Here is a 15,226-nt window from a genome sequence, read left to right as displayed (position 1 = left end):
GGTTGCAACTGTATAATTCTGATTAAAAGTCACACTAGGAGAAATTTCAGGCGATTACAAACATTTATGTCACCGTGCCCTGCAACAAAAACGATTCAGCAGCAGTGTCACGAGCACATCTTTCATCATCCATTTACAAAATTGTCCAAAAATTGATTTATGGTAATAGCCTGAACCTGCAATGAATGATAGTTTTGCATATTGGCAATGAAATCAATATCTCACTTCCAAACAGGAATATTTTGGATTATTCAAACATGCATTATCTTTTTGAATACAGCATTTGTAATATACTGAAAAACTAAAGAGAAATCCAAATTTTTTTCCTGTCTTGAACAATTAAAAAAATGACAAATTTATATACATAAGGTACAAACAGAGACACAAACATTAACCCTGATGCGTTCTCATAAGTGCTTTCAGCCATGACCATTAGATGGCGGTATTGAGTTTTGGAGAAATCCTCTGCATCATTACAGTAAGGAGTCCGCAGGAGTCAGTGAGGCTAAACCAACTAGTCAGCACACATCTATGTTAATGTATTCAGAGCTGTCAGAAGTGTCAGCGCTGTCAGCCTTTCTGTGACTGATGGCTGTCGGATACTCTGGCTGCTGCTCGCCTCCAGCTGGACACTGCAGCATGACAAATTCATGACCAGGTTCATCCTGGGATTTAACATAATGAAGAGCAGCTGAAGCCAGTTACGCTGCACTAATGCTGGGTTATTACTTGATAAAACCATATCTCGCTGAATGCAGTCATGTCATTTAAACCAAGTGTGTGTGTGTGTGTGTGTGTGTGTCTAGTGTCCGACTAAATGAGAGGAAGCAGAAAGGAGTTGAAGACAACAAGAAGCTCGCTTATCTGATTGACATAAAGACTATTGCTATTGGTAAGAAAAAAACTCTGTGTGTGTGTGTGTGTGTGTGTGTGTGTGTGTGTGTGTGTGTGTGTGTGTGTGTGTGTGTGTGTGTGTGTGTGTGAGAGAGAGAGAGAAAGTGAGACTGTAATTGTGTCTATTCAAAATGTGACTGTCCAGGTTCAGAAAAGGATTTAACACTCAGGGTGCTTTTGCAGTAGGCATAGTCCCTCCCCACTCCCCCGATGACCTGAGCTCACGCTGCGCTCAGTGACTGAACACACCCCAGTTAGTCTCAGCATGTTAGCTCCTCCCCCTTGTGCTCGCTGTCTGTCTCTTTCAAAAGCACACACGGCTTCATGCGTTTGTGGCTTAATTGGACCATTTTTGTGAGCTATGGCAGGCTGTTCTCTCACATTCCCTTTATATTTATTAATTATTTACCACAGAGATTTTAATGGAGGCTGTCGTTGAGGAAGTATTGGAATACTGTGCTTGAGTCTTTCAGTGGCCAGGTCGCAGTTAAAGAAACTTTGGGTGTCAGATGTGCTCAGCATGGTACAGATTGCATATTGTGAGTACACCCTTAGTTGTAATAGTTAAACATAAAGGTAATTCATGTTCTCATAAATTAATTACATTTTCCCATGAAATAATCATTATTTGTCTTTGGCCCACACCTTGAAGGCTTTTGGTTTGTACTGAAAACATAAAACATCCTCAAGAAAGTTTTATCTTATAAATGTGCTTATAAAAGTGTTTTAGGCTAATATTATGTAAACAGGACGAAACAGTAGATTTTTCGGGGACTATTCTAAGCAGCGGGTGAATATATTATGGAGGCCTACTAGACAGCATGGTGTATGATGGGCTGACTAAAAATGAAGTTATAAGGCCATGTTCTTCATAATGAAAGTCTGCCTCTGGTCATTGAGGGGAGCATATAACATATATTAATAGCATTTATAAATAAGACATTAAAGTCATACTTGTTAATTGGATCTAGATTGTTGCTTTTGACATTTTCAGTCATATTGTACATATATTATGCGCAAAAGTAAATGTCTCCCCAGAGCTACGCAGAGGAGGGTGTTACGGGTAACAGCAGGTTGCAGAGACTCTTCACAAGAGGAAAGCAAACAGGCATAAATGAAATCATTATGTAACTGAACTTCACTTTACTGAGGCCCATACACAGGTACCTGTGCCTCAAAGAGGATAATTCCACCTTTTTGTTCCAAATACAACTCAGTGAAAACTGGTAGTATTTGACCAAGTCATAGCATATAGGAACTCAGCCAGCCCATATGATTACTTACCATAATATTAAACTCCTAAAGTAATATACCTACAATAACTGCAGTATAAAGTCAGTTAGCTCAGTGTGGACAATAACCCCCATTTTAATTAAAAAGACTGTATAGGCCTCACATCAGCACACTAATATCAGCTGGATCCCAAAGCAGGTACATTTTGAGAGCAGAGAAACAGCTCAGGCTCTGCCTGATAGAATTATGGAAAATTATAAAAGAACTAGCTGATTTGTGATCTTGAATAAAAGGCCAGCGTTAGCTAGACACTGGCAGTCTGACTCAGTTAATCTGTCGGTTTATTTCTCCCCTCAGTGGACTTGGCCGGAGGCTACAATCTGGGAACCATCAGCCACGACTCCAAGATTGACTGGCTGGAGCTCAATGAAACCGGGTGCAAACTGCTGTTCAGGGACAAGAAGCTGCGGGTAAGAATAAAACCTCGGCACAATGAGATAGAGACCCAGAGGCAAAAAGAGAGCGAGGGGGCAAATGATAGACAGTGTGATGAGGAAAGTAGAAAAGGCTGTCAATGCTAGGGGCATTTCTTTAGTTATGGCCATGTCCATCATCCAAAACAGGCGCTGTGGCTCTGTTTTGAACCATTTTGGTCATCCAGCCTTTCTGACTAACAGTCAAGATAAATGTGAAACCGTCTTTGCCACCAGGGGGTGCCATAAATTAACCATGAAAGGCATGAAATGTTAGCTATAGGGTTTAAATCAGAGGTTACCAACTTTTCTTTTTTTGGCTTTTGATCCCTTTAAATGACACGGTTCCCACTTGTCCCGCTGTTTTTTGAGTCCCAAAGGAGTAAGATTAATCAACAAAAGAATAAAACAATAAGACTAGAGGAAAATTGGAAAGTGCTTTCTGGTGTAGCGTGAACATTTAATCTGCTTTTATAACGATGTTTAATGTCTGGGAAAGATTATATTGTATTAAGAAATTCACAAGTTGAGCTCTAATTGGTACAGATATGTTCCAGGGAAGGCAGACATCTCTATATAGATCGTACTGTATATAATGATCTGGATGGAGTAAAAGCAAACTAGGCCTTTAAATGTTAATTCTTCATGACGTTGAACTGTCCCTATTTAAAAGCCTTTTTTTTTTTTGCACAAAACTAATTTTTTTTCCCTTTAGTTACGTCTTATGTCATATAAGTGGGAAAACATTAATTTTGCTGTCATAGACCCCATTTAAAAAACAGTATTCATTTTCCTCTGGTTATATGTAAGAGGTTGCTGAGATTCACAGAGGCCTTGTGTGGAGGATGAGAGCAGCAGCGAGATGCTGTCAGTTGTTGCCTCGGGGTAAAAAAAAAGTTTGATGTTTAAGCCTTGGGGCAAAGACAAGGAGAACTCAGGTAATTGAGAATCCCTCTGTGGAGTCTAACTTTTTCCTCCAGTGTGACTTGCTGTGACACATAATTCAGTTTTACAAATCTAGTGTACAAGTTTCCTTTTAGTATATGCAAAATCAACTTTAGCGAAAGAGATTGTAAAATATTTATGACCATCAATGACTTGAAGAAGAAGTAGAAGAATAGAAAAGTTTGACGGTAATTAGTGCCAGAAAAAAATCTCTGCAATCACTGAAAAACTTTGTGGCTCGTGTGCAGATTTTTTTTTCAGTGAAATGTTTTTTATGCCCAGGTTTACTGTAAATGTTAATTCATCTGATCTGCAGTGGTTATTAACTTTTACCTTTATTACAGCACTAATGGTGGTTTCCCAACTGCAATTCCGTATACTCCACAATCTGGGAGAAATTTCATTTTCCCATTTTTTTTTTCAACAGTAAAGAGTCATAAAATGTTTCTTTAATTGCTCCTTGCTTTCAGATGACCTTATCAACAGGCTGCTTGTCCTCATTGCATTTTAAAGTTGGCAAGCTGAGCACCCGGGTGAGACTATAGACAAAGCATTATTAAAATTAGTGATGGTGGGTGTGGGGAGGGCATTAAGGAAGCTGATTACATCAGCGGGCGGTCTGACATACTCACACATGCACATTAAGTGCTGCGGGAGTCTCTGTAGCTTATAGAATCTACATTCTCATCAAGTGCACAGTGGAACAGATTATTGCAGTGGGAGTTTTCACGTGGAGCTGCTGGATGTTAATCAACTTTGTTCAAGCCAAATGAGTTTAACTATGCTAATGTAAACCTCAACCTACAAGAACAGGTTGCTAGCAAAATGTTTCCTATCGAATCTTTACTTTAAGTGTTCTGCTGTCATATATCGAAAACCTAAAATGTTAATCCAGAGATGGTACAGCGGCAACAAATTATACTATAAAGGATGTAAGTAATAATAAAGCCATAAAGTGTATGTGGAATGTCAAACATGGTTACATTTTCAAAGAAAGAAGGGAGTGGGCCAAGTGTTTAGGCTTTAGGCTAGACTGCTCTAAATGCAGGCACACAGAGCTGGGGTACCCTTCTACCTGCTTTTCAAACATTTTGGTTTCCAGTAGCAGCCAATTAGAACAAGGGTGGTCTAAAAGGAAGATGAAAAGGAAAATGCAATCTAATCTATCACATTTTCTCATGCATAGCATGATATTTTAGGTAGTATATTTCAAAAGAAAGAATTAAAAAGCATGGTGGCATGGTAGATAGCGCTGTTGCCTCACAGCAAGGTCCTGAGTTCAGCTCCACCATCAGGCTTGGGTCTTGCTGTCAGTAGTTGGCATGTTCCCCCCATGTTTGCTTGGGTTTTCTGTACTCTGTACTCTGGCTTCCTCCCACAGTCCAAAGACATGCAGTTAGTGGGGTTACATTAATTGGTAACTCTAATTTGCCCTAGGGCTGCTCGATTATGGCAAAAATGATAATCACGATTATTTTCACTGAAATTGAGATCACGATTATTTGACGATATTTATTTAACCCTTTAAGACCTACTATAGAACCAAGTCCACCAGAGCTTATATTTTTTTTTTTACATGCTGTAGTGCCATTTGTGGGAGCATTTCAAGTTGCTATACATCAATACAACTGTTATAGCCCATATTTTAATAATATGTATGCATTAAGTCCATAGTAATTACATAAATTGCAAAAAAGTGCAAAAAACTACAAGAAAAAATTGAAAATCGCTTTTGTTTTGTTTACATATATTTCTACTTGGAGAAATTTAAGAGGTTTATCCCTCAAAACTTTAAATACAATAAAGTTGCAAAAAATAGTTTCCCACCACAGGAAATTTATTTTGAGTGTCTTCATAGTTTTATTTTGGAGATACAGCAATTTTTATATACTGCAGGAAAAACAAAAAACAATCCTATGATGCAAATTTGCAAAGAAAACAGCATGTGCATCATTTCACTGTGGGAAGTGTTACGAACAGCTGATAGGAACGGCAAAGCGTGTTTCTGGAATATTATGTTTTTGTTCCTGCAAGCGCTTTTTATGCAATTTTTGCAAAGCTATATGTGGAAGGAAACCGTGACCGAGGACAAGCTGATGGCATAAGATGTAAGTACAACTCCTCCGGTTTCATATGCAAAACAAATTATTGCGCTAGCTTACGCGGTTCAGGTTCTACAGGGATTTAAAAATAGTTACGCAAAACGGAGCGTGCTGCTCTGACCGGCTTTAAAGGGTTAACAATGACTTTAAAAAATAATATAAAATGGTGTGCAACACCACTGAAGTTTTTTTTTTTTAAACTCTCTTTTCAACCAACGGCAGTCACTCTCCAAATAACTTCTGCTTAGCTTTCCGAGCTTCCCTCGGGTCCTCTTAATCAGCGGTCTCCAACCTTTTTTGCGCCACGGACCGGTTTATGCCCGACAATATTTTCACGGACCGGCCTTTAAGGTGTCGCGGATAAATGAGGGAGGGGCTAATAATCGGCTCAGTCATTTTTAATGATCGTTGAAAGCCCAGATCGTAATCGTGATTAAAATTCGATTAATTGAGCAGCCCTAATTTGCCCATAGGTGTAAATGGTTGTTTGTCTCTGTGTGTTAGCCCTGTGGCACATTGGCGACCTGTCCAGGGTGTACCCTGCCTCTCGCCCTAGACAAGAATAAGTGGGAGAGAACAGATGGATGGAATAAAAAGAAGTAAAACCTGTTGTGTAAACCAGTGGGTTTTAAACAAGACTATTAAGATGCGTTTGAAGTGCATACTTTCAGCTTTAATTTAAGGAGTTTTTACAAACATTTTTAGGACGGTTGACAATGACCTAATGTGCCAAAAGGTCCAACAAATTATGGACCTAACATTAGAAGATGCATAAGGCCTATTTTTGTACTGTGGACAAGGAGAAACAACTCTTTCACTTTTAAGGTCTCCTACCTAAAGGTAACAAACTTCACCAACCAGGTTTTCTATAGATCGAAGAATAACCACATTATATCTTCAAATGCACCCCAAAATCCAAGTACTAGTTACATATTTTTGCCACAACAAAGAAAACATAAAGGCTTGGCTTATTCCAGAGACTGGCTATAAAGAGGATGTCACAACCAAGAGTCAGTGTACCTACAGAAGTTCAAGAATTAAAATAAAATAAGGTATGGAGACATGGCCAAAGGAAACAAACAGGTGGAAGGAGTGTGGGTCTGCTGTGTAGTGGGCCTGGAACTTACATTCCTGAGCTAATGAGGTTATAAGTAAACTAAACCAACAAATGCAGGTGCAAAAAATAAATCAATGATTCAAATAAAATAAATCTAAATAAATTCAACTTAGCCTGACTTTAAGTGGTGATCCATGATGGTAAAATGCTAAATGCTAAATGGCCTGTATTTGTATAGCGCTTTACTTAGTCCCTTTACACTACATTCAGTCATTCACCCATTCACACACTGATGATGATGCTCTGAATACTCTTGAAATGACTATTTTAAAGATAGCAAAAGATAATCTGGTGCAAAGTACTGTCGGCATAAACTTCCTATGAAACATTTAAATTATACAGTATATAATAAAAATATAATATTATTGTGGATACAAATGAGCTTTGATGGACTGTAAAGTGGTTTTGTTACCTTTGTATAGAACCTATTTTTTTATTTTATGCGAAGATAAACCAGATTAACTCTCTGGACTCTATATTTACGAACTTTAAATTTAATGGTCACAGCTGGAATTGGAGAAATCCATTCTTATGTACAGTGACACTTGCTGGACTTTGCCTTTACTGTTGGACTTGAAACCATTTCCTGATGATGAAAATAGGAATTTCTATATCTTTCTATCTTTCTCTGTCCTCTGCAGCTCCATCTGTACGACATACAGTCTGGCGTGAAGACCACATTGCTGAGTTTCTGCTCTTACGTCCAGTGGGTGCCTGGCAGCGATGTGGTGGTCTCCCAAAACCGGGGAAACCTCTGCATCTGGTACAGCATTGACAGCCCAGAGACCGTCACCATGTTCCCCGTCAAGGTGAGCTTTTGTTTTCTTTGTAAGTGTGATTTAAGTATGGTCGGCATCGTTAACTGGAGGCTCTGCATCTGCCCTGGTCGGCTTGTTTTGATAAACCTTTTTATTTTTAATATCTCCACAGTGTTTATACTGAAGCTGCATGTTTTTGTATTTTTACTGTTCTCAAGCCTTTTTGTGTTGCTGGCAAAGCCTTAACAGAGAACCAGCTTTTTGTGCCGCTGTCCTGAGGCAGTTAGTCGCCCCTGGTGTGCGCAGGGTTTTGAAAGTTGCTTGCGTTAACACTTGCTGCTGTTCTCATTAATAATAAAAACCATCGCAGCAGCCTCTTGTGTGGCTGATTTATGTTTTTGCAAAGTGCACTGAGCTTTGTGCAAGACATTTTTATTTTGTAGACAATAGCAGAGGGTAGTAATGGACAAAGAATTGCTGCTGTTATGAGCTGGTCATAATTCCTTTAAAAGTATTTGATTTCATAGTGTTTAGTGGAAATCCTCATTAATAATCACCATATTATTGGGTACCAAAGTGCCTTGAGATGACTGTAGTTGTGAAGGGGTGCAGTATAACTAAAACTGGCTTAAAATAAATTGAATTTTGAAATTTAATATTTCTGATATACTTTGCTACTCAGCAGCTATCTTGGTGATACATCCAGCCATATATGTGGAACGTTATTTTGATGCCTTTATCTAATAATATGTGAAAAACAAAAGCGTAAAACTTCTGAAGAGCCAAACTGGGAAACATACGCCCATCATGTTTGTTCCAAGGCCAATCTGTGTGCACTTCTGTTCTCCACGTACTTGTGAAACTTTTCTTTACGCACTCTGGTTTCTAGAAAAAAACCCTGCTTTGCTAATGCTGCATATATTGGCTGAGAACACTCTCCAAAAAGAAAGACATTCTTATCTTGTTAAATAAAGGTTTAACAAAAACTTTCATTATAATTATGCAAGTATATTTAAGTGTACTCATTGTTTTTCTTGGCTAAAAGCATCCATAATGTGAATTTGGAGGGTGCAAGTTGATTATGGTGGTCGACTGGACTGACCCACTAATGAAGCTGTGATGTTGTAAACCTGTGTCCATGCATACTGCAGAATTGCAGAATATAAAAACCTGACAAAATGTATTTTTATAAGTAAAAGCTTCATCGATTAAGCATTTTCTGGCTTAAACTGTCTAATAAATGCAGTAGCACGAAAAACACGTTTTCCACTTTATTAACACAGCGCGGAGGTTTCATACCTATGCATAATATGTATCTCCTTTCGTTGTCAGGGAGACATTGTGGATCTCAAAAGAGCCGATGGCAAGACGGATGTGATTGTGACAGAGGGCGTCAACATGGTGACATACACACTCGACGAAGGCCTCATTGAGTTTGGTACGGCTGTTGATGATGGAGATTATAACAGGTGAGTACAGCCCACTAAATAAAACCATACAGCCTATCAAAATGACGATGCAGCGTGAACATCCGTCCGTCCTTCCTTGCACCCGTCACTTTTCTGGGTCAGAGGCGCAGTGACAGTAGGCTGAGCAGAACAGGCCAGATGTCCTTTTATCCAGCAGCTTCCTCCAGCTCTTCTCGAGTATTTCCTCAGCACTTCCAGGCCAGCTGGGAGATATAATCCTTCCCTTCAGTGTGTTGTGATTTGATCACCTCCGAAAGGATGCTCGTGTGAAGCCACCTCATCAGATGGAGTAAATAATTATAACTGACCTCTCTTATTCAGAGGAGCATCAACTCAGCTCCTTCCTCTAGCACTTTGAGAGTCTTTAGGAGGAATTTGGTTGCTTATATGTTTAATGGTCTTCTTTCATAGGAAGAAATTGTCATACAAAGTTTGGAATTAAAAATTTTAAGCTCAAACTACCAAATAAGGAATTGAAAAATCATGACTATATTTTTGAAACTCATATATTTTGAGAAACAGTTTACAACTTTTAACTAATATAGTATTGTTTTGACATGGAACTGTGTGTGGAGGAGGTCATTTGGTCCTCCGCTGAGCACCGTCAGGCCTTTGCTGACAATGTCACTAAAGTCAGCTACAGTAGAAAAGCTTCTGGAAGAGGCATAATGTAAATAAATTTAGGGAATCAATTGTTTTATTTTGATTATTCCAGTCAAGGTTACATTATCAGGTTTTTCAGCACAATGCTGTGAAGTTTAGGTTGGCATAATTTTGGGTAATAAGAGACAGAAAAGTTTAATTGCACTCTCTGTGGTCTTATGGGAATCTTCTTGGTTCTTTTAAATACTCTGTTATCTTCAGTTATAGTGGTGAATGTCCATATTAGCAGGTCCATAATGTACCAGTAATCGCCATTAGCCAATAAGTTTAGGTTTCATACTGTTTTAAGTCCTTTCTTCCTGACATTTTATATACACTTGTCTCTGTGTTAAATCAGTGAGAGAAGATAGCTTTCTGTTTGTGCGGGGTAGCCAATAAGTAGAAGGTTGTCTTAAAGGGGGCGGAGCTTAAACCTCTGTTTTTCAGACATTAGATGAACATAGGGTGAGCTAATAGATATGATAAGTACAGATTTTATTTTTAAGCTATGAATCACGTAAAGCAAAAATTATACTTTACAATGGGACAAGTACCACTGAATGTGGAAATCAGGCATTTTATTTCATCCACTCATGATCTGAGTTAAAAGATCACTGTGTTATTGCAATTATTTTGTAAAGTAATGTTACAGCTTTGTGCCTTCTGGGGAGCTATTTGTTATTCCTCTCATTATTCTTATAAATCATGATCTTTCTAATCTGCTAATCTGTCAAATAAGTCTTCTAAATTCTATTTTACTAATGTTGGTGAATGTGATTGAATTAGATTAAGAAGATAGCCCTGGCCCCTCTTTAGCAGCTGTCACATTGAAGAAGTTCAGCATCTTTTCAGGTCATACCAGTAATAATCTTTCTAACATGTCCACTGATCTCCTCAGCAGACTTTATTAGATCAGAACATCTCACGGTCCATTGTGACTTGCTTTATGTTTTTGTAGAGCATGCTATAGTGAAACACTGGACCATGAATAGGTTTTATTCATTGATTTACTTCATACAGTAATACAAAACATCTTCTTTATGGCTCTATATGTGGGGCTATTATTGTGATTGTCTTGCTGAAGAATGAATTTGGGACATTCAGGAACCAACTTGATCCAGATTTATGAAAAGACGTTTTTTTTGGGTCACCTGTGTCTAATCACCAGTCCCCCTCGTGTGTATCTATAATGCCATCTTCCTGCTTCAGTTTAATGTTCTTGGTATCATGTTCACTAACCTTCTCTTCATCCTTACTTTGGAGTTCCTTGTTTTTTCCATTTGGACATTTGCATCAGCCAAATTAGGCTAATTTATTTTTATTTTTTTACTTTATCTGTCTTACGGTCCAGTATCCAACAAGTCTGACTAAAAAACAAGATAAAAACTTACACTAAACTGAATTAAAGCATATTTAAAAGTGATGAAAAGGCCGTAGAAGATTTTCCAATTCAGACTTAAATTTGGGAGTGGCTGCTGTAACACAGTTTCCTCGATATTTGCAGCTCTTCTGCCGCTCCTTATCTTTACACACCATTTGTGGTCGGTATCTGCAGCACAGAATACTTGCTTTATGTTCTGTCTTGCCACCTGGCTCAGCTCTACTTGTGCATGTGCGTGTATTTTCCAGAGCCACAGCCTTCCTCGAGACTCTGGAGATGTCACCAGAGACTGAAGCCATGTGGAAGACACTCAGCAAGCTGGCTCTAGAGGCTTGCCAGCTGCACATCGCAGAAAGGTCAGCACGACACAAACACGCACGCACACACAGCCACACACAAAGCCCTTTCAAAGTAATGTTCTTGTCTCCGGAATAATTACATTCAGTATCAGTCGTCATTGCAAGTGAGACTTATCTCTGGGGCTGGAGAGAAAAAAAGAGGAAAGAGGCAACAAGGGCACCTTCATCACCTGGAATGAAGAAATACACTCTTGGACACACTTGCGCACTCCCGGGCAGTTGTTTTTCATCACTTCAGAGGACATTACATTGACTTACATTCATTTCCTGGACATTTACTATAACCTGTACTCCTCTGACCGATTCTTTTATCTAAAATATACAGATTCAGCTTATACAGCTTGATTTTTGTACCTTAAAGATAATCAGATAGTTCCTTGAAATATTATTTTATAACCAGATAAATGTCCCCACAACATAATAGAAGTATACCCTCTGCACACGCACGGCCGATGGCTGTGTTTCTGCCAGAGGCCCCCCCCCCCCAACTTCATTTATCATCAAAGACAGTTTTTAATTTTCTATCATTTTATTCCTCTCTCTCCATCTTTAGTTCTCTCTGTTTTGAGAAACCTTTCAAATTTGAATTCCCTGTCATTAATAATGCATATGCTGTTCGTTAGGCATCGTCTTGAATTGCATAAATCATGAAATCGGGGAAAGAAACAGTTTTGTCTGGAGTGGATAATGTTAATGAGAGAGGGAAGCAGAAAAAAAAGAGTCAGACAGTAGGAGTTTTTAAACTTTTTTTCTTTCATGACTTGTTCATTAATCTGATGCAACTGTTCACAGAGAGTTGGTAATAAAGTGGCCAAATGCTAAGATGTGCCTGTGTATTTCTCAGCTTCTCACACTGAATCTAAAGGCTAATTAGAGAAAGAGCTTTAATTTATCTCAGTTCATTAAGTGAACAAGTTTTCACTGACCAGAAATGCATTCTTCCTCCACTAAACTGAATATATTTCTCTTTATTTCTGTTTCTGTTTGACTTTCTCTGTCACCATCTGCTGCTTAATTGCTTAGTTCCTCTATGGTTTTCTCTCCCTTTTATTTTGTAGGTGCTTTGCTGCGCTGGGTGATGTCTCAACCCTCCACTTCCTGCGGCAAACAAACGAGATCGTAGACAAAGTTTCACAGGAAATGGTGAGGAAAGGCCCAACGCACTGATCACAAATATAGCAGATAAAGAGCTTTAAGGGTGGCAATAATATTTCTGACTAATTGGCTAATTATTAGTATTCTCCAATGAAATGCAATACGGTATTTGACATTTTTATGCAATGACACCTGAATAATTCAACACTTCTCTTAAAAATGTGTCTTATGATGGAACTGGAAATCCAGCATTCATTGTACAGCAAGTCTCTGCTGGAGTTGATATTAATGAAATTCCTTTTAGCTGAATCTCTGTGAGTGGTCCTTATAAAAAAATGCAGCTTTGCAATTCTTGAAAAGTTTTTTCTCTCTGCAAAGCTCAAAAGTGCTCCCTGGCTTTTGTATGTTTTAATCTCTTTGTCTCTTTATTAGGGAGAAGATGGGACATCATTTTATCAAGTCCAAGCACGCGTGGCCATGCTGGACAAGAATTTTAAACTGGCTGAGATGCACTACACAGAGCAGGTGGGCTGTAAAAAAAAAAGAGCGTTAGAAATAAGATTGAATATGTAATATGTAGAATGAATTCCTTTTCAGATTTTACAACAAACAGAACACCCCAAAATTCACAGAGCTGTTAAGCTTTTAAATGTGTATTTATGCTTGATTTATATTACTGCATCATGTCTACAGCACAGCCTGATGTGCACCATCACAGAAATTTAAGTAAACAGCACCACAGTAACGTCTTGTATTAATATTTGTGGTTAAGCACAACATATTAGTAACAGAGGAGTAATACCTTAAAGAAAAGGAACTATTGCTCCATATTATGAGGAACTCTATCTGCAGGTAAACTGGCATTTTTAGTCAAATATGTTCATTCTACAGATTAGCAAAAAATAGACCACTTTAATATAAAGCTCAAAATATTAACAGACTAACTGTTTCTAGCTTGCTATATAATGTTAATTTAGTCAGTAATACGGTGTCCCTTTATACACACACACGTTTTCTTGCTTTCATAGCTCTGATGATACTTGTATAGACTCAGTGTGTTCTGAAGTCTCCTCTCCTTCAGTTAAAGTAACCCTTCACAATTTATTAGCTCCAACTCGAACATAAACAGCTCAGTTTCACTTGTGATGACAGTGAACAATGCAGATACACAAGCACACATAAATGCTGTCACCTGCTATAAGAGGGATTCAACACAGTAAAATATGGCTTAGGAGCAACAAGCAGCCACAAACTAGAGATTAATAATTTCTTCCCCATGTAAGAATGGGAAGGACAAGCAACACAGAGATGCTTTCACTGCTAAAAGTATTGTTTACCTTATAAGATGGTAACCAACAAATCCCTGTGAGGGCTGCAGTGGCAAGTCATTGTAGTCTTTTACCAAACACTTGAGATTGGTAAAGTCTTGGAATAAAATGAACTGAATAAATAAACCCAGCTCTGCATCCTTAATACTAGATTTTTGGAGAATAAAGTCCAACGTTTGGCTTTTTGTTTGTTTTGTTTTTGCTGTGCAGAATGCCATCGAAGAAGCCATAGAGATGTACCAAGAGCTCCACATGTGGGATGACTGCATTGCTGTAGCCGAAGCCAAGGTAAAAAAAGGGAATTGAATCACACGCAATTACTGATAATATTTGATCAAGTCATTTTACGTGGTCGCAAATCAGCTCGAGGTAGCGTATTTATATTGATTACTTTGATTTCAGCACATTTTAAATATTTATTTATCATATTTATATTACAGAATAAAAGCCAAAAGCTAGTTTTTTACTGCCTCTTTATTCGGGAAAGGTCAGCACAGTGGGTAGCTCCACATATTATATTTATATATTTATTACATTTTATATTATGGGGGATTTTAAGGGTTGATGCCCTATCTAATGCATTCCCCAAGAGACAGAAAAAAAGGGAAATTATTTATTGCTTAATAAAGTATATAAAGCTACAGTAAGTTTAAATCGGAAAAGACAGAGGGAAACCCAAAATGTGTAAACAGACACCCTTCTCATATGACAAGCACAGGCTTCTTAATTGCCTAAAATAGCATTTCTAAAAACAAAATAATTTAGCCCATTTATGCCTTTGTCTTGCTTAGATCTATTCCCTGCATACACTATTTTATAATACTCACTTTATCAAATCTGAAAAGGCCTGTGGGTGAACAGCGAGTGTCCTTATGAGCTTCATTTTCTGAAAACAGAACCCACAGCAGAGGCAGGAGTCTCGTTACCTCTCAGAGAATTTGGATTACCAAATTACAATGTACACCTGCTGTCAACCACAAGAGTGTTGTTGGTTAGTTATCTGTGGACAGGATAACTGTTTGGTTGAACTCTAAATGCAAAATAACTGCAGGGCTACCCAGAGCTCGACACCTTGCGTGAAAACCGTTACCGGTGGCTGATGGAGACGGGTCAGGAAGACAGGGCCGGCGAGGTGAGGGAGAGCGAGGGAGACTTCCAGGGTGCCATAAACCTCTACCTGAAAGCAGGGCTGCCAGCTAAGGCCGCTCGCCTCGCCATGAGCCAGTCGGAGATCACCAACAGCAGCGAGACCGTCGACCGCATTGCTGCCAGTCTCATCAAGGGAGAGTTTTACGAGAGAGTGAGTGGATCATTTCTTCCTCCTGTGTTTCCCGCTTCTCTGAGCCCATCTCTCCTCGCCTCAGCTTCAATGCCGGAACAAGTGTTCTTTGTTATTTTCAGTTTTGAACTCTGTCTCCCTCCATCTGCCT

At 38.7% G+C, this 15,226-nt stretch overlaps 1 protein-coding gene across 1 annotated transcript in view; it reads left to right on the top strand.

Annotated features, from left to right (window-relative positions):
- Positions 1 to 15,226, top strand: part of ift172 (intraflagellar transport 172) — a 56,944-nt gene that overhangs the window by 7,660 nt on the left and 34,058 nt on the right. The window contains exons 14-22 of the mRNA XM_085381906.1: positions 807 to 892; positions 2,485 to 2,597; positions 7,406 to 7,573; positions 8,855 to 8,991; positions 11,263 to 11,370; positions 12,432 to 12,516; positions 12,901 to 12,993; positions 14,007 to 14,084; positions 14,848 to 15,096. Of these exons, the coding sequence (XP_085238032.1) occupies positions 807 to 892; positions 2,485 to 2,597; positions 7,406 to 7,573; positions 8,855 to 8,991; positions 11,263 to 11,370; positions 12,432 to 12,516; positions 12,901 to 12,993; positions 14,007 to 14,084; positions 14,848 to 15,096 (1,117 nt within the window). The remainder of the gene's footprint in view (positions 1 to 806; positions 893 to 2,484; positions 2,598 to 7,405; positions 7,574 to 8,854; positions 8,992 to 11,262; positions 11,371 to 12,431; positions 12,517 to 12,900; positions 12,994 to 14,006; positions 14,085 to 14,847; positions 15,097 to 15,226) is intronic.

The sequence above is a fragment of the Rhamphochromis longiceps genome, linkage group LG15 (assembly GCF_057381845.1).
Source record: "Rhamphochromis longiceps isolate RC_006_pf linkage group LG15, R_longiceps_female_GT1.1, whole genome shotgun sequence".
Taxonomy (NCBI): domain Eukaryota; kingdom Metazoa; phylum Chordata; class Actinopteri; order Cichliformes; family Cichlidae; genus Rhamphochromis; species Rhamphochromis longiceps.
The sequence above is the reverse complement of the archived record's forward strand: the minus strand, read 5'-3'. Positions and strand labels throughout refer to the sequence as shown.